General features: G+C 42.1%; 1 protein-coding gene across 1 annotated transcript in view; it reads left to right on the top strand.

The window, feature by feature from the left end:
• The window catches only part of mad1l1 (mitotic arrest deficient 1 like 1), a 39,466-nt gene that overhangs the window by 13,082 nt on the left and 5,889 nt on the right, over nucleotides 1-20,495 (top strand). The window contains exons 11-16 of the mRNA XM_076013572.1: nucleotides 2,720-2,860; nucleotides 3,532-3,588; nucleotides 4,606-4,703; nucleotides 5,193-5,283; nucleotides 8,963-9,161; nucleotides 12,129-12,322. Of these exons, the coding sequence (XP_075869687.1) occupies nucleotides 2,720-2,860; nucleotides 3,532-3,588; nucleotides 4,606-4,703; nucleotides 5,193-5,283; nucleotides 8,963-9,161; nucleotides 12,129-12,322 (780 nt within the window). The remainder of the gene's footprint in view (nucleotides 1-2,719; nucleotides 2,861-3,531; nucleotides 3,589-4,605; nucleotides 4,704-5,192; nucleotides 5,284-8,962; nucleotides 9,162-12,128; nucleotides 12,323-20,495) is intronic.

Genomic DNA, 20,495 nt, shown 5'->3' with positions numbered 1-20,495 from the left:
CACCATTTTAATCCCATGTCAATGTGTTGTAATATGCTACATTTCAATGTATTTAGTCGTTTTTTTGTTTGTTTTTTGTGCCTGTCCTTGTTCCACTCTCATGTTGCCATGATTGCTTACAGACTCTGAGTGATGACGACCTATCAGTTGATGGCCAGAAGCTAAACTGAGACTGAAAAAGTTTCATACTGAAGCATTGAGTTTGTGTTGCACAGTTTACCACCTTGTCGCCTTGGTGCCAGCACACCTGCTAGATCTCGGGGCAATACTGTGGCCAGACCTCAGTGGTGCAATCAAGAGGAAGTTCATTCACTCTTGCCTTCACAGTAACAAATGGCTGGGCATTCTCAGGCAGCTTTTTTTTTTTGCACTTGCACTGCAAAAAAAACCCCACCTAACTGCAGCTGGCTGCCTGCCTGTATCTGGGAGGCACGTCACGAAGGTTCATCGTATCCCTCCGATGTCTACGACTGGCCCTGTTTACACGGCAAAGGTAGCAGCTTGGTATGGACACCAGCACTTGACCTCTCGCGTGGCCTCCTGGGAGCACTGCTCTGCTCACATGTTCCTCAAGGGCGTCGTTGGTCGGGAGGATTGGCTGCACACATCGTACCTTGCAAATAATTTGCTGGTTTAGTCATGGGCTAAAATAATCACCCTGCCACACCAGCGGTGTGTTTTTGGGGCCGGAGACTGCATAGAAACCTTGTGTTAGTTCAGAGCACTGCCAGGTTTGGATATGAAAATGATTCACGACTTGCCCAAACGTTGGTTCCTGTGCACTGTCTATGACAGTAACTATACTTAATTTATATAGAGCCCTGCTGCGCTTGACTTGGCGCTAGCATATCCAGTCTGTCTAAAGTACAATACATTTTAGCTGTACAGTTTTACAGTACAACATTCTATAAGTATGATTTACTGTGTGAATGTGTAATTCAGTATTTTTTGGATTGTCTGGTGAATGTGTTGTGGGGCTACAACAGGGGGGCTCTGATGTGGATTTCGATACTTAGGAAAAAGTCATCTTAAACCGTTGATTTTTAGCTTTCAATATCAATATTTAATTGAAATATCAATATTTTTGACAACGCTAAAATTGAACCCCGTCCTCAAAGTCCAGAAATGCGAAATATCCGCACCTTGTCTACTGAATATGCTCCGCTGCTCTTGGCCGGGTCGCAACCCAAAACGGGTTCTTTTTAGGAACTGGGTCAACTCGTCTGTTCCCATCAAATTTGGAGTGGGCAATCTCACACGGTCTCTCCACGGCTCTGTGTGTGTTCGGTGTGTAAGGTAGAGGAGTATGTAAGCCAGGAACCTTTGATATTCTTAGAATTGTTGTTATCAGTATCTGCTACTGATACCTTCTCCACACATTTACTCATACTAACCTAGTTTTAATTGAATGGCATGACGCCAGTATACTTCCGTCATTGTCCAAACACAACTCATCGAGACATTGCAAATTTCCCCATCGTGGGATCAATCAAGGTCTTCTTCTTCATTTTGGTTTTTCTCAAAGATGATCGCATTATTTACAACCTCCTTCTCAAAACTGAATCCCCGTACATCCTCCCAGTCAAATGCCTGGCAAGCTACCCTGAGCCAACGCCCTGCTCTGCATCACAGCTCCGTGTCCGGTATTTAAAAGTGGAAGCTACAGCACATAAAGTAAAACACAAAGTCACTCTGTGCGTGTTAATATGCATACTCTGGCTGCTGTATTATATTCAGCGTGCCATATTTTTTTTCCAAAGGCAGCAACCTTGTAAGTGTCCATTGCAAATAACGTCATTATGAGTTCAGTAACGGCGGCAGATTTATCAAAACTAAATGGCTTAAAAAAAAACTGAAGGAATCACAATAAAAAAAATATTGAGGACTTTCAAGGACTTCATTTGGTGAAGGAAAAAAAACCAAAACAATGCATTCCTCACTGACGTTGGCAAGAGGTAAATAAAATGCTCCACAGCATCGCTGCTTGCCAGAGGGCAGTGCCATACATCAAGTGTGGAGATACTCACTGGCGATTCAATGATGAATTCCGTTGGCACAGATTGTGAAACTATGCCAGAGAGTCTCTGCAGTCAGTGAGTGCTGGATTATGACACATTTCAAACAGACGTGAACTGATATGAATATAGCAAAAATAACAAGTGATGTTTATTTATTATTACCCTCTTTAAGTTTGTTTTAGAACTCAACTTGACTCATTGAATCAGAACATTTAGTGGTCAGTTTATCCACCCTACTCCTGTGTTTGTGATTAAAAGCCCACTTTATTCAGTTTTTTTTTCTGCTGTCTAGCTGTTAAACAAAAGCATGTATTGACTCACGAGTTAACATTATGTCAGTAGTGCGTTATGGGAAATTAATGAAATAGTGCAACAGATATGAGACAAAATTAACAAAATCAGAATCACATTACGTTTGATGCACGGATAAAGAAATAATCCAAAGACGAGGAGAAAAAAAAAATTATTTCCACATTAACATTGACGAATTAAAAACTTTTTCATTTGATTTCATTTGATTTGAACCAATCCAGTTGCCTCAACTTGACCTTGAATAACACATTTAATTCCTACTTTCTCTTAAATCAATTAACCGTCCCCCACTCTGGTTTCATTAAAGTGTCTTATTAAACTCAACTCTTCTTCAGTGATAACATACACATGCTGGGCTATTACAGGTTTTGTGATTGTGTATTTTACAGGAGCGTGATGGAATGCGCGGCATACTAGAGTCCTACGATAGTGAGCTGGCAGCGACCGAGTATTCTCCCCAACTCAACAAGCGTCTCAAAGAGGCCGAGGACATCCTGCAGAAGACACAGAGCCACTACGTTGAGATGGAGGTCAGTTTTCACGCATTTGCAAACACGTCTCACTATATTTTGCATTCATACCGTGCTGCGTTGTACTTTGATTGTTTATTTTGGCACTGAGTCAAAGCGAAACACACAGAATCAATCTTTGCTAAAGCAAAGACTGTATCATCAGATGCTCCACAGTGCCACCTGCAGGCAAAAATGCCCCTATGGCCATTAGGAAGGTTGTAGAGGGATGGAACAAACCCCACTTGTTCATGGCATCCAGACCTGGGATTCAGTGGTAGTGGTGGCGTGGCAACGGCAGGCAGATGTCTGGCTCAGTCCCTCGATCGCTGCTTGCACCTTTAATTCACTTCTGTGTTTTAATATTAAGCAGGCCTCATGTCAGCTTTCAACCAGCTTACTGTGCTTTTCCAATGAGTGGCACAGTTCTCAAACTGAAGGCACTTCAAATGTGTTCTGTCCAACCCATTTGTCAGCAGCTCTGCATTTACACTTTGTGGGGGAAAGTTGACAGAAATCCTTTTTTTGAAAACTGATGAAACTGCTGCTGCGTGCTTCATGCTCCAGATACTCTTGTTTCTGCCAATACTGTAAATCAGCAGGTTAAGGACAGAAAGTCGTTTTTATTCCTTTGTTTGAGTAATTTCTTTTCCCTGTATGTTCAGTTTTTTTTATTTTTTTTCCCAATACAGACCCAGTTGAGCAAAGCACAGGAAGAGACGGGTGCTTTAAAACTCCGACTGCAAGCAGTAAGTATTTATGCGTTCGCAAACTGCAGACGCAGCAATGACTTTGCTTCTGCAGTAGCACTTTTGGACTCACTGGTCATAATAATAATAATAATAATAATGATAATATAAATAATCACAGTGGCAGTTTTCTTTGGTAGACATATTTTCATTTTTGTTATAACTGGTATTTGACAAAATCCCATGGTTTGGCCATAATGTGATGTATTGTGACTGCCCACTGGGCCCGAAGCTGCAATCAGATTGTCCCATATGTCTATAATAAACAAGTGGTCCAATCCATTCATTACATTTAACGCGGTTAATCATGTGCACACCAAAATCCCGCCATTTGACACCCAACAAAATAAATAAAATGTTCTCTAATATTAGTAATGCGGTGTATATTATTGTATTTTTATCATTTATAAGGGAACCGTTTGCAGGGTTTGTAAAAACGATGTGCTTTGGATGCCTGAATCCAACGGGCTGTCGTTGCACTGGTTAAAGTTAAGCACTCGTGGGTTAACAGACTGTAAATCAGTATTGATGGGTTTGACCTTAATTCACAGACTTTCCATGTCTCACGATCCCCCTTCCTTTCATTGGTCCTTGTTACTGGGGGAGACATCAACATAGCCGTGGCAATGAGTATTGACGCGTGAAATCCACCTGTCGGGTAAAAGCGTAATTACTTTTTCATCTTTGGAAGCCTGGGAGAATAAATGGGTGGAGAGACAGACAGACAGACGCTGTCACAGAAACAGCAAAGTGGGTTTGCAACTGCAGATGAGGTTCAATTATACGGACAGCAGAGTGTGATCACACACACAGACACACAAATAAAAGTAAAAATAAGTACATTGTCTGTTAGTATTCAAATGTTTGTCATGAATCGTGTTTGGAATAAGAACCAGCGTCTCCTCCATGTATCTGCAGCTGAAAAGTTGCCGCTTTGGCACTTGGCCATAGGTGTTTTTGTGTGAGTGAGTGAGTGAGTGAGTGCGCCGGGCCCATTTTCTCCTCTGTTTGTCACAGGTGGAGCTGGAGCTGGAGTCCTTAAAGGAGAAGCAGTCGTCGTCTGCTGCTGCTGACATCAGCTGTTCAGTGACCAGAGAGGAGGTCAACACTCTGAGGTCTTTCTCCCTCCTCTATCTTTCTGACATGCGCGTGCGTGCACGCCCATACACACACTGCTCACAAAAACGATGGCGGCGACCGAGTCGGAGCCACACGTTACAACGTTAGACTCATGCATATTCTGTGCACCAAGAAGTGGATAGAATGAGGTTGAGCCACCGTATCTTGTCTGTGCCTTTACACTGATGTACTTTTTTTGTTTTTTACCTCTGGGAAAGGGGGCGGGGTTTCATAAATTTTGCTTCCTCTCACTCCTTTTCGGATATGTTATATGTGTCAAAATTATTTATTATGATTATTATTTCTTGAGTGTTTGACACTATTTCTTTTTGTTGTTGTTGTTGTTTTTGATATTTTGCATAAATTGTTTTGTTGATGTGCACAGAAGCTATTTGAAATAAAAATCATTCATTCAGTCATACCTGTGGAATTAAAATAATGTGTCAAAGATGTGCTGGTTAAAATGAGTGTCTTTCATGATGCAGGCAGAAGATTGAAGATCTGGTGGCTGAGCAGCAGCGTCTGGAAGAGCAGAAAAACATTCTGGAGATGAGACTGGAGAGGAACAACCTCCAGGTAAGCACCATCACACTGCTGCTGTTAATGGTCACTTGTTGTCAATCCAGTTGAATTGTTTCAAATTGTGTTTGCGTGCATGAACATTGAATAAAGTGATCACATTTACACACGGATTTCCCTAATGGCCACACCAGCTGTGCCCAGAACTTCTCAGCTCGACCAATGGGTGTGAATGTTTCTCCCTGCATTTCTTTGGAAAATTGCCACACCAGAGAAACGTCCTCCTTGTTTAAAATACAGAAAGGAAGAGATGAGTAATATTGAGAAGTGGTCCAATGTGCCTACTGGACTCTGATCGGATCAAAAAAAAAAAAAATGACAGCACCTCCTCTGATCTGAATTCTGCTAAATTGGTAAAATGTGCTAACCAGTCCCTTTTGATTCTGTCAGACATAAACATACATGTGCATCTAGGGCTGCACGATTATGGCCAAAATGATTATCACAATATTTTTGTCAATATTAAAATCACGATTATTCATTGGGGGTGCTGCTGGTTGGAAATTGTGCTAACCTCCATTTTTTTTCGTTGACGGGGGGGGGGGGGGGCAGCTCGCTATCGCGCTACGCTAACTTGGCAAAGTTACGTGCCGACAACGTTTCGTGGGGGGGTGGGGGGGGTACTGTCTTCTCCCGACATCGCGTCTCTCTCTCTCGAATCATTTGAGGCTGCCGCTTATGCTGCGGCACTTCCTGCCGCTGCTGCAGGATTTGCTCTATTTCGGCAGCTTAATGAAATCTTAACCTTGCGTTCGCCCCCTGGTGGTTGGATGACTGAAAGTGCTTGATTTGACATGTACGGTAGCCGGCTTTTTAAATGTTAATATCGCCGACGATCAGCTTGATTTAATCGTGGCAGCCAATATTGTGATCGTGATTAAAATTTGTTTAATTGTGCAGCCCTATGTGCATCAATATATGCAGGCTGGGAACAACTCCAACTTGTTCTCACACCAATTTCATTTACACAGTCTGAGAGGTTGTTGTGGCATTTATGACCATTTTCGCCATCGTTTTCAGGCCGACTACGTGAACTCGATTCAATAATATTCTCTCAAGCCTCCGGAACCGAGTAGTGGACTCTGAATGAAATGAGAGTGTTCCCAATGGCAACTGACAGCTGAGTGTTCTTTGGAGGCTTTGTGTGTCTGCACATTTATAAGGTTGTGTGGTCAATGGATCGGTTGTTTCAGGTGTTGCACACCAAGGGACAGCTAAATCAGGCCAACGGGGGAAAAAAATAATTTGAAAGGGAAACCGAATGGTCAAATGAATAACTGTGAATGACTTTGAGGACTGATTACTTGAAGAAGTGGACGCCAGGATTATTTTGTCACGTCGGGTTCTTGCTGGTTTTTTCCTGATCCTTGTCTTAATCATTTCAGCCCTGCTTTGACAGTCGGAGCACGTCTGCCCTGCGTTAGTCAGGGCAAGCTGATCAGTGTGGCTTTCTGTCAGCCCCTGTGAGCTCCTGAGATTACTTTTAATACCGTTTCTGTAAATGGCGAGTCGCACCAGAGTAGATCAGACATCTTTGTTTTGCTGCGATGCATTTATTGCGCTGAGGTGTCGCCCCAACCCTACAAAACGTATTTGATGATTTCAAATAAAGAAAAAGCAAGTTTACCGGTCACACATGTAAAAGAAGAAGAAGAAGAGAAAAAAAAAGCAACATATATTAGGGGCAGTCTGAAGCACACAGACGCATTGAGGTTTAACAGCGCACAAGGAAATTTAGTTGGTTTGGTTTTGTTTGACGGGTGATGCTGGAGTCCAACCCAGCTGCTCTGTGCATCGAGGGCAGGGTTCACCCGCAGGGAAACTTAGGGCGTATTCACACCTGCCCTGTTTGGTTTGGACTAAACGTAGTATTAATATTGGAGACTTAAGATGACGTCCGATATAATCCGATATTCCTTTATTGGCTGATATCGGACCGATATCCGATACCAATATCGTATCGGGACAGCCCTACTTTCTCTGCTTTATTGTGCAAAGCATTTTGGGAAACGTCTGGATGTGGAAGGTGCTTTGTAAATAAAAATCCCCTCTCACACAAAGAGTTGATTGATCGATTTCTTGATCGATCGATTGCTCGCCTGTGGCGTTGGAGCTGCTCGCGTTTTCCTCGGAAGTTTACCGAACAATGTTTACCGCACAGAATTATGGCGGGCTCGTTCATCCAGATGGCTGTGCTCCTGAAGCAGGTGCCTCCGTCATTGCTCTCCGCTGTCTTAAAAGGTCTGAATTTGAAGAAGTCTTTCCATACTTTGAGTCAGGGCTGCGGCCCAGTGTGTTGTTTCCGAGCCGCGACGACATGAGGCGTTTGTCAGGGGATATTAGAGGAAACGCACAGATCGGTATTCATCCATGTGGATGCGAGTGCAGGGTACAAACAATCTCACGCTACGTCTGTCCTTGTTTGTACAAGTCAGCCTGGACCTGCACTGCAGTATCGTCAGAGAATAAATATTACATCATAGTAGTGCAGCGGCGCTGTTGAGAAAAAAAAAAACAGAGCTTCAGTGATTTACAGAGCACTGGATGGTGGCATCCAAATGACAATTACCCCCCCCCCACTTGAAATCGCTCACTGTTGCTTTATGTCTTCTCACTGTGAGCGTTGAGATTTTTATGTGTTGTTGTTACAAAAAACACAAGAAAGTTGTGCTGGAATTGTTTTGTGCTCGGTCTGATGTATGAAAGTGTTTTTCTTTCTTTCTGCTTTTCTCCAAATCTCAAAAAGGCTGCTTTTGTTTTGTGTAATAGGGATACTGATGCAGTGTTGCAGCAATGTAAACACATATACAGCCTATCGTTTTATTGTTTCTTGTACATTTCCAGTTTGACTGACAGTATAAAGGATACAGTATGTATCGTGTAGAAACGTTGCTTATAAGAGTGATTTCCTTCTCGACCTCCAGTTTTCGAGTCCATCATTTTTCACCTCATCAAACGGCTTTATTGAATCTTTTTTCTGCTTTTTTGCATCAAATTTTTAGCTCAGCGGTTGTTTTCTTTTCTTTCGTCAATCAAATGGACTCTCGCCTCTGATAATGACGACACTTGAATCAGCACCAGGGTCTTTCCTTTTTTTGATAAATGAGGGCCAATAAGTAGAATGCATTGAAGTGTGCTGCTTTTGGGTGGACTCCAAGTCCACTTAGCATGCAGCTTGGATAACAGTGATAAGTGTTTTTTTTGTTTTTTTTTTTTTTTAATGTTTTTTTTTTTTTTTTTTTTTTTATCAGCGTACATAGAAAATGTGAAAAACCTGAGAAAACTTTTCGAACTTCACTCAACAACAAGCAAGCAAACAATAAACAGAGTAGAGGAGGTAGAAGACTTTTCCCACTGATCAGGGTCCTTGTTTTCTGCCTTGGTTTTCCTGGCATCTTTCTTTTGTAGCAGCCTGCTGTTAAGTGTGTTAATATTGTACACACAGTGGAGTCAGTATCATATAATGCGGGGTGCATTGTTTCCATTTTGAAGCAACCTTTCTTAGCCTCATGGGGTCCTGTATCATTCATCATCATTTAAAATCTCCCTGGTTCCAGTGGAGCCTCTCACTCATCGAGCCTTTTTTTTTATTGATTTTTATTCATGTGTCTACCCATTGCTGTGCACTGTAAAATTCTCTTTCCATTGAACACATCTTCTCTTTCCCCTCTTTCAGGGAGACTATGATCCTGTTAAAACCCAAGTTATCCACCTAAAAATGAACCCTACTGCTGTTGCCGAGCAACAGCGACAGCAGGAAGTTGAAGCTCTGAGGGAGGAAGTCATACGTCTCAGAGAACTCCATTCTCAAGATGACTCCAGTATGCACAACCCCAGCCACGGGTTCAGTCTGCCTCCATCCAAGGAGGTGCAAGGTCAGAGCAACAACAACAACGTCACACGGGTCACACTCGGTTGTGCTAGTCTGACTTTACACTTGTGAAGCCACTGGAAGGAGACCTGGCTGCCCAAATGTTTCATAATGTATAACAATGGTATAATATAATATATATATCATATCGATATAATATCGGGCATGCCTGCAAACCGGCAAAATTCTAACCATCTAAACCGCATAGTCGGAGGTGCATTGCACAGTTGCATTGAGGTTCTGTCCAAATCCACTTTAGCTGTTTTAACCAGTCCTTCCAGAAAAATGCGGGGATCTTTTGCGATTGTTGCGGGCAAAAATCCTTGACTATGCGGCACGTTTTCGAAAAGAAATGCAATAAAATATGTGTGATATTTCTGCAATTTTATGCGATGAAATTGCGTAAATTTGTAAAATAAATTGCGGGAACTTGCAAATATTGCAGGGAACTTCAAGAAGTGTGGTTTGATGAAAACCAATTTTAAAAAAGTGGCTCTCCAACACCGTTCTTACTAACTACTACTACGTTAATGTAAAGAGTCATATCTAACGACCTCCTATGATTATAAAGAACACTAAATCACACAAAGTGCAGAGAATAATCAAGTTCTCATCTTTTATTTCAGACCTTAGAGATGTCTCATACTTACAAAACAATGGGGCAAACAATACATTGAAACGATAAGATAAAATGTACTTACCTGTACAAAGTGTAAACTCTTAATGCAAAGTGGAACTGATGTACAGTACCTACGACTGTACCAAAAGTGCAAATCTTCCAACAAAATTGCAATGTTGATGCGGCCTATGACAGATGACGGCTCTGTTTCCCATTCCCGTCATCGAATGTTTCCCATTGGGAGAATGGCTGGGCTGGCTCCCATTCCCATCAAAAGTGGATTGCTTTTACCCTGGCCAATTTTCCAAGTAGAAAATCAAAGGCTTCTCTTCAAGAGAAACGGATCTGCTCGTGTGCAAAGTGAAAGGATGTGTGAGACATAGCTCCACCCTGACAGATCTCTTCTAATACCCACGTGCATATCCACCACTGCTCAATAATTACACTTTCACTCTCATCACTCATGAGTACCATTAGCCACTTAGCCAAAAAAATAAGAGCTTACCATTTCAAGAAGTATTTTTTAAATAGGTTGATGTACACAGCAGTAATCTTTCACATTGCAATCCTTTTATTAGGAGTATTTATTTATTTCAAACGTGGAAAAAAAAAACAACAATGTGTGAAACTTGCCATTGACTTCGGACCTGTTTTTTCTTGCTCAATAGTGAAATCGCTCTCTGCTTCCTCAAGACTGCAGTGCGCCAACACTGCGCCTGAACACAACTCACTCTAAGCCTGACACGCCAAGGGGGCCGGCACTGATGGGCACAAGTGCCGCTGCTCTTTTAACAATGTTGGGCGCTAGACACGAAAATTACAACTGAACTGCGTTGGTCTTAAAATAGCTATGGTACTTTGCACCAGGTTGAATGACTGGGCCCCTCAGTCTGTCACCTTTAACACAGACCCGCTACTATCCCTCAGCCTGCACCGTCCCTTTGCTTGCGTAGAAAGGACATTGCTTCAGTCGACCAGAGTAAAGCCTATGTCAGACTGGTGAAGTGTAGTTATGAACATGTTAAATATTTAATTACAGTAGCATAGCAGACATGCTGGATAACTGTTGGCTAATCTGTCTTCTGGGGGACCTTCCATCCACTCCCATCCTCTCAAGCAAAGATGAATTTCACTTTCACTCTTTTTAGCCTTCTTTTTTTAATTTTGTTAAACTTAATAATCTTCCCACTCCTTTTCGCTCATGTAATCTTAAATGCAGCTTCTACTCAAATCAAAATCAAATCGAATATTCGGATAAGCATCTGAGTCCGTAGTGAGGAAGTCCAGAACATTGAGACCGTTGATTTGTCTTGACCGCGACTGAGCAGTTAAGCGCCTGCATCACTGCGACTGCAGCCCCAATCTGCGCGTCAACCTGCTGCTCCGTCCTTCCCTCGCCGAGCAACATCCCAGATACATGGACTTCACACACAGTCGCAAACTGGTCTAGGTCTGCAGGTCCACATATACACGACCAGTCAAAAGTTTGGACACACCTTGTCACGCAATTTTTGTTTTATCTTTACAACTCTTTTTTTTTTTTTTTTTTAACACAGCAGATAGATACTGAAGACATCAATTACAGGTACTACCCAGAAAATGAGAATATCCTAAAAAGGTTGCTGTATTTCTGCAATTCAACTTAAAAGGTGAATGTGACATATTATATAAAGGAATAATATGCAAATCAATATATTTCAAGTTTTTATTTCTTTGGATTTTGCTGATCAGGTCTTGCAGCTTAAAAAAAAACTCAAATCCAAAAACTCCGAACATTAGAATGTTTCATAAAGTCAAATCTTTATGAAAATCTTAATCAGCAAAGTTACAACAAGGAACTGCTTGAGATGTCAATTTGCGTGGAATGGCTCAGTAAAATGTGTTGCTTTCATCTTTGATGTTAACTTGCCAAAATAAAACAACTTTTACTTGATATTCTCATTTTTCGGGTACTACCTGTATATGAGCAAGATAAATAAGTCATCGTGCAGCAAAGAATAAGGCATTAAATAACTCTAAATATTCTTATAATGAAAGGTGGCTATTTCAAAGGATTTTGATACAAAACGTGTGCGTATGTGTGTTCATGCGTAGTTTTGATGCCTGAGAAACTGCATTGTCAGTAGTCATGAGAACAAAGGAAACATTATCACAGGGTGTGTCCAAACTTTTGACTGCTAGCGTATGAAGGACAAAAGGGCCGGGGACATTCTAGTTACCATACACACATTGTGTTAGTGAATGTTTTCAGAAGAAAAAAAAACAACTTTTGACTTGGTGACTTTAGTGGCTGAAGTGATCTCAAACGCTTGATTGATTCTCACATCAACGCATCTTCAATGTGTGTTGCAGACTTGCGAAAGCAAATGGAAAGCTCGGAGCTCAGGAACCAGAGGCTGAAGGAGGTGTTTCAGCGCAAAATCCAGGAGTTCCGTACAGTCTGCTACATTCTGACTGGATATCAGATCGACATCACTACGGAGAACCAGTACAGACTGAGCTCGGTCTACGCGGAGCATATGGAGGACTCGGTGCTCTTTAAAAAGGTAGGTGATGTCGACTACCAGCCGGGACCAGTGTTATAATAACAGTAGTAAAAACTCCCCTTAAAACTCACAAAATGTTAAATTCTTTTTGTCCCCTTAACAAACACACAACAATATTGTCACTACACTGTCGGCTTCATCTTTTTTTCCACAATAATCTTTTAACTTTCGTAACTTTTGGTCACCTTACCCATAATTACCCATAATAACCTATATCCTTTAGCGAGCAGCTAATAAAAATAATGGCCTTAAATATAATTTATATGTACCAATTAGGACTTTCCTAGAGATAGATATGATAGAATATGATAACACTTCATTCGTCAGCTAAGACCGAGGACTTTTGCATCTCTGGATGGCACAAAAACAACACAACGTTCTGTGCATGAACAGGTAGACAGCACAGATATCACGAGGAAAACATACATGTATGAACCGAGTAACCCTTCATGCACGAGCTAAGGCGGAGAATTCTCTATCGTGTTTCATAACTTTTGGTCACCTTCACATATGTGGTGGATTCTATACATGCACTCCTGGCAGTGTGTGTGTGTGTGTTTGTTGGCTGTTGCTCTTATTAGCATGGAAGTGTGAGGTTACAAGCAACAGCGTCGTCATCACAATGGCTCAAGGCCGTCTGAGTGTTGATATCTGATAAAATGCCCCAGGAAGTGCAAATCTGACCTTGTGAGGTGTCCATCCCATAATACACCCACTGCCTTTTGCCCCCTTCCCTTTCTAATGACAGTATCCCTGTGTCGTAGCCCATGTCGATGCACCATTACACGTCTCGTTCGGCTTTGCGCTTGAATTAACAATGGGATGGTGAGAGTAAGTTACACCACAGACGGAATATTTTTCACAAGTCATCAAAGAGAAACATATAACAACCATTCTTGACGGCAGACAAACATAAACAAACCAACAAACTCCTGCGTTTCACACCATTCAGTGGAAACACCTGCAAATTGCAATGATACTCTGTCGAAATGTCCGAAATATCGCTTTTATTTTGAAAGAAACTCACGGAAGAGGCAGCTTGTGAGTTTGTGCATGTGTGCGTGCATGCGCGGGCGGCCATGCTGTGCACGAGGACAGTGTGATGACTGTGCAGTGACACAAGGCGGGGGGGCTGCATTAATCAATCACCATTCCCCATGCACTCATTAAATGGGCTAAATGAAAGTGTTGTGTGTGTCTGAACCATTACTGTTGGCCAAATCCTTTAAGTCGCCCTAAGTAGTTGCAGTGAAAACATCCTGAATTTCTCTCTTCCTGCATGCTCATCGTCTTCCTTCCTTCCTCTCCTCTCCCGTCTCCCGTCTTCATCCTTGCCTTCCCTACATTGTCTGCCCTTATCTCCGGCCTCTCTCTGATCAGAGTGTGTAATCGCTGTATTGTTTCCGTGTCCCGGTGTACTAGCGAAGCCTCCGGCTAGCACACCGTGGAGAATCCATACTGGCGCCGTTCAAACACAGCTTCATTATCTCGGCAGCTGCTTTTTTTTTCTCTCTGTTCAAACCTCAAGATGATTGTAATCAGGCGGCAGTGCCGAGGTAACAGACTTGTTTAAATGTCGCGTGGTGATATAAGTACGAATTTAGATATGCTACTGTCTTTACATTGGCTCCATCAGAGCCACTGCCAGGTGAGTTGATTTACTTGCGGTACCGATTAGCTTCAGAGGCCTCGTGCAAATCAGTGGATGCAGACAAACACGGGCGCTGGCGCAATAATTCAACGCTATCGTGGTGTCCACTGTCACGCTAAGATGCACACATGCCGACTCTAATCTCTACACTCCTCTGTCACAATGCATGCCTCGCCACACAGCAACTCTCTCAGCCACCCCCCACCTCCCTGCAGAGTGAACATGCATACAGATGTACCAGGAATTACACACTCTCTCTCTCTCTCTCTCTCTCTCTCTCTCTCTCTCTCTCTCTCTCTCTCTCTCTCTCTCTCAGATACACACACACACACACACACACACACACACACACACCCACACCATACCTCAGGAATTAGTATTCAGGGTGTTCTCCACTGTCTGAGTGTGTGGAACCCACGTGGCTGCTCTCCTGTGGGACCAGAGAGCCCATGAGCTGCTAATGGAATACAGTACACACACACACGCATGCACACACATGCATAGAAGCAAACCCACACTTGTAGCAAAACACATACAAGTGTCCATGAATACAATTTTAGCTACATGCATAACTTGCTCTTTCTGCATCTTTGAGCATTATCTGAAAAAAATAAGAATATTAAATTCACTGATTGAAGGACGGGGCGGGAATCATTGGTGAGGAAAGGGGGATTTTGGACAGCAAGCACAGAGGTCTTTAAGAAAAAAAAATAGAAAAAGGATTCTAAAGGAATTCACCTCAGCAACAGGGATGCCAGATAATCCTGCTAATATGCACCTCTAGCAGAGACACTAAATACCCCTTGGTATAAACTGTTTAACCTGCAACCGTCATCTTCTCTCATCTTCTGGCTAAATATAGTAATTTAACCTTCAAGTATTAAAAAAAGAACACATTTTACTTTTTCAATTACCATCTTACTGTACGGAACTTTTAATTGTGTAACGTTTTGTCATGGTATGGATGAAAATGCTTCGCTACAGGCATCAGATGTATAAATATGTATAGATATATAGATGTTGAATTCCTTTATAAGGGATCACTTATGCCTTGTTGGTGTTGCAAACGTTAGACTCAACTTGCTCAGTGTTACTATTGCAATGGTTTCTCTCACTCTCCTTGAAGTCTTGAAAGTCAAAAGCTTCTCAGTTACAGCAGGTTGATGGTAAAAATGCTGTTTTTCAATTCTTTACAAGTCAGTCTTATAATGAAAGGACTTTGATGCCACGATTAGTTTGAAAATGAAGGCATCTAAGATAAATCAAATGTTTGTGTAGTGTGTGCACAAGCTGTATTTTTAGCTCACCCCTCAGTGAGAGGGATGATTAGCCTCAGTGATTAGACGTCTGAAGCCCTGCTAATCAGTGAGATAAACACCTTAGCTTTGCTACTGTGGTGACATTTAAACTTTATTTTTTCTGAAAAGTTTTCAAAGACGGGTAAGCACCACTGTCCTGATAACCTGCAGTGCAACTTTTGATGGTCGATGCATACATTTTCTTTTGTAATTCATTCTAAAGGTCTTACTACAAAGTTGTACGTTTATGCAAACTTTTTGAAATTACTTTAATTGCTTTGGAAGAATTGGCAGTGATGCTTCTTCAAAAACAAAAAAACAAACTCTTTATCATGATTGTAACATTTTGAATTGTGTTGCAAAAGTTCAAAGCAAAGTCCAGAGTCATAAAGTGGACAGAAAAGGTTCCAAGAGTGGTGGACCGCTGAGTAGAGAGCAACTACAAACAAACAACAAAGTCTCTCCTAAAGCAAACCCACAGTTAGCCATCGACACCTTGGCGATTGATTAGCTCATTAACTGAGAAACAAACACGCCACGCTGTGGCTTAAAACTTCTGAACGTTCTGGATCGATCAGACTTCTCTGGACTTTTCATGTTCTCTCTGTAACTCCTCCTCTGTCTCTCCTTCACTTCTGTGACACTTTCTCCCCTGTCTCTCCTTCCCTAATGAAAGAGGAAGATGTAATCAGTGGGCTAGCTCATTAAAATTTAGTCCCAATTAACTGTCGAACCTCGCGCGAGAAAGGGACGGGACAAGAGCATGTGATGTATTGAGGTCAGCGTGAAAACGAGCACTATTGCTTGTTAAAGGCAACGGTTTATGAACGCAGTCTTTGAAAAATAGTTTGTGGATTAGGTTTGTTCCTGTTTGCCTGAGAGGCTGGGAGAAGGCAGTAAATAAAGCAGAGTGTATACACTGTCAAGACCTAATGATGTCTGAAGTGACTTGTGAATGATTAACAGTAGACGAGTGTGCATCTGCGTGTGTGTGTGTGTGTGCGCGTGTGTGAGCACCAGACTGACTGTGAGCCGTTGCTGTCCTGAGACTGGAAGGTCTCGTGTGGAATCCGTGGCAAGGTCACAGCAGAAATGCACGTTCCACCGTCCTCTTTCTGCCAGTGCCAAGTTCAAATAAATACAACAGGTCTTTCTTCAGGACGTCTGACGACAAAATCCCACAGTGAAAGTGAGGCACAGCCGTGTGTGTGTGTGTGTGTGTGTGTGTGTGTGTGTGTGTGTGTGTGTGTGTGTGTGTGTGTGTGTGTGTGTGTGTGTGTGTGTGTGTGTGTGTGTGTGGCAAGGTCTTTTCCAATGAAATCAAGAGAATAAGTACAAAACTATTACAGACTGAGTTGTCACTTTACAACACTAGAACAGGAATGATCACTTTACCTCTGAACAAACTTCACATCGGAACAGATTTGCAGTTTACTGGACCTTTTCCTTCATCATCACTTATTTTGTATTACCAGGAAGGTTTTTTTCAGGCAAAAACACAGACACTTCCCTCTGTCATTAGTTCAGATATGTGGATGATACCTGGGTGGAAATCAAAACCCATGACATGGACTCATCGACTCAGTGGACCAACCCATCAAGTTCACCTGGAAAGACACTGCCAACAGCAGACCCTCCCCCTTTTCTGGACTGTGCTGCCATCATAGAGGAGGACGGAAGACTCACACTTGAGCTTTCTAGGAAACCCACCTACACAGACCATACCATACCATACCATACCATACCATACCATACCCACAGAACATAAGGACGTCCCTGAAACGACATCCGAGTGGCTATCCTAATTGGGCCTTTGTTAAATCAACCAATGGAATGGATATGGAACAAACAGCTAGCAGGGACCAGACAACAAAAGGAAGGACGTTGTTGTCTCTTATGTTGGTGACTTTCAGAAAAACTGGCGTGGGGGATTTTTTTTCTCCCAACACAAAATCCTCGATCGTTTCAGAGCCGGCAACGCCTCTGGGAAAGACTGATCTATTAAAAGGACAAAACACCAGAGCACAAACTTAACAGCATGGTCTACGCAGTCCAGTGCAGTGAGGACCGCCCCAATCTCTACATTGGTGAAACCAAACAACCGCTTCACAGACGCAATGGCCCGACATAGAAGAGCCAGCACCTCAGGAGAGGATTCAGTTGAAATCTATCTTTGCAGGAGAAAGGCCACTCCTTTGAGGACTCCAATGTAAACTTTTTGGACAGAGAAGACAGATAGTTTGAGAGACAGGAAAGAGGCCATCTATGTTCACTTACAAGGAACCTGTCAAAACAGAGGGGTAGGCCTTCGACACCGTCTCAAAAGTAAAGTGAAACACCAAGGGTTGTTTCACTTTGCTGACTGGAAAGCCCACAAATGTCATGATATGGAGATGAACACAGAAAATTGACAGTAAATGATCAACAACAAAAGGTGCTGAGAATGCAAGAATAAATGAATACATTAATTCAGTAATAGTGGATTTGATTTTAGGATTTAGAGAGAATCTTGTTGTAGAAATCTGAGACAAAGAGAATGTTGACTCTGATTTCTCCTGACAGTTTTTTTTAACTTGCCCCAGGACTCACTCTCTCTCTCTCTCTCTCTCTCTCTCTCTCTCTCTCTCTCTTTCTCTCGCTCTCGCTCTCTCTGTGCGTGCATGAGTGTGTGTGTGCACCTCCTTCAGTCAATGTTACGAGCATATGTCTGCTGTCTCCATGGTAACTTGATAAATCAGAAGCAGACATTAGTCCACCTAAGGACTTTTTTTGTTTCCTCAATGATACGTCTTGCATCTCTCACCTTACTATTTTAAAGTATGTTATGTGGAGGAGACTATACTAAAATCTTGCTCAGAATGGTGATTGGGTCATTGATGTGATTAATCTTTTAAAAAAAACATTTTACAATTAATTAGTCCCTAAAAATTACAATTCTGGCATCGCAATTGGGTTGGTGCTTTAGGAGAACTCTCTTCGTCTTGTCGCCTGAATGGCAGGATATCAAGATTTTCAATCATTGTCCCAGTACAGGGACAAGGAAAGATTTTCTGAATGTTTCAGGCCTTTTTGGAATATTTTCATTACCAGGTGGGAAACCCCACAGACACACTGGCCCTTTTTCTTGGTGGGATATCTCTGCTGAATGGCCAGGTGACATTGGTATGGTAAATGGACTGCACTTACAGTATATAGCACTTTTCCAGCAACTTCACGGTAAAGCACTTTACAAAGGGCCTCTCATTCACCCATTCACCCACACATTCATACACCAACGTAAGGTATGTTTCTAGGGAACGATTCTCGATGGCATGGTGCACTCCGGTAAAACCCTGGATGAAAAGATGACACCTGAACGATGAAGAAGAGCCTCTAGAAGAACTTCCCATTCTGTTCTCTCCGACCTTGGACCAACCAACAAACCAACTCCATCTCTAAGAAACCAGCTGCATCTCTGGCCTCCTGGAAACGGCAACGGCTGGACGTGGAACATGGGATTCAGGGAACTTGACCAAGACCTCAGTTCCGCAAAATGTTCTGTGTCTAAAAGTCGCAGTCTTTGTTTTCCATTTCTTGCATTCACTCACTTTACGTCTTCAAACCCTAAAATTGATCATACTGGCATCGCAATGGCTTGACTGATTGCCAAGAGAAATTGGGTTGGGTGCTTTAAGTTCACTCTGAAGCTATCTTGCTGACAATGTGGCGCAATCGAGTTTTCTTTTGTGCGCGGTGGTCCAAAGAATTTCACACTGGCTGGATTTTTTTGTCTCTCCGGCATTTTCACATTATCAAACATGTCTTATTTATGTAGAGCCAGTTACATAGACATATTTTTTTATTTAATTTGTTAAGTGCCGTAATCAGTGTCACAGTTTTGCTTAATTAAGATTATTAATGGCTGAAAGCAGCCTTTTCTTCTGAGTTGTTAAACTACATCACATGCTGAGTGTGTTTGTTAAGGTAATCAGTAAGTGAGCTGCAGTAAAAAAAAAAAAAAATGTTAATCATAGTAAATTTCAATCATTTCATAATTGAAATGATGTACGTGGACTGAGTATTTTAGGCTGAACCGTCAAATTACAACCACCTGAGATGTGTGCGTTTTTAAACGCCAAAATGCACATCTGAAACAAACTTGGTCTTTTAAAATTCAGACATATTTTATTTTTTACTGTACTGTTCACTGTTTTGTAAATGAATTAGATACAGCCCTTAAACATTTGACGGATGAAGTGGTCATGTATCCTAATGGAGAACCCCAGGTCCAGTCATTAGTGTTGATTTTCTTCTCTTCACTCAAGAGGCGATGTATGACTTTCATCATTGTCAGATTTAAGGTAGTACAAGATTGGCATGTGAAGCTGTGCTGGTGTTATTTCATCAGCATGTGAATCTTTCAGTCGGAAGAGTTGCACTACCACCGCCTATAAATGGCGAGAAGAAAACCGGTGGACAAGTGCACCAAGACCTGAACAGAAAAAAACCTGCAAATGGCATGGAATGAACAGCTTAGCAAGTTATGCTTGATATAATTCCAAGTCCGCAGGGTCGCCTTCTGTTAACCAGATCAGCACTGTGTTGTGTCTCCAAGGTGACAGCTTGCAAATGACAGAGCTGCAGCCGACACAGAACTCTAACTCTTATCTATAAAGTATGTTTTTATCTGGCATGATTTACTCCCAGGTTGTGCGTCATTATATATTTTAATGATGGTTGAGTGGGTGTTAGTTGCTTTGCAGACAAGGCTGGGAAGGTTGAGCTCTTGAGCGCGAGAAAAAAAAGTCAGTTAGGTTCGGAAATGTGATGTTTTAATGCCAAATGAACAACTTTGGTCCATCGCTCACCACTTTTTGAAGGTTGGCAGTGCACGCTGTACAGTAACAGATGCTGGTATCCCATAACTCTTTCAACTCAAACATGGAGTCGCCCATCAAGAGCTCCAGGTACAGTTGGAGCAATTTGAAAGTAGGACGGTGTAATTCATTACTGCTGTCAGTAATTTTAATGACATGGTCGTGATTAATTTACCACTGCTACTTATTCCCACTTAATGTATTTTATTCTTTTCTCTATCAGGCTCATCAGCCTTTCACTTATTGGAACTGATCACTCACCCCACCAGAGATTTTCCTCATTTACATGTCGTCTTTAAATAATGATGATGGCATGGCCACACACCTGAGTGGCACTGCAAAAACGCTAAACAAAGCAGCTAATACAG

This window comes from Nelusetta ayraudi, unplaced genomic scaffold (assembly GCF_046127955.1).
Source record: "Nelusetta ayraudi isolate G7.1 ecotype Tasmania unplaced genomic scaffold, CSIRO-AGI_Nayr_v1 ptg000006l, whole genome shotgun sequence".
NCBI classification, from domain to species: Eukaryota; Metazoa; Chordata; class Actinopteri; order Tetraodontiformes; family Monacanthidae; genus Nelusetta; species Nelusetta ayraudi.
This window is presented reverse-complemented; position numbering and strand designations above follow the sequence as displayed.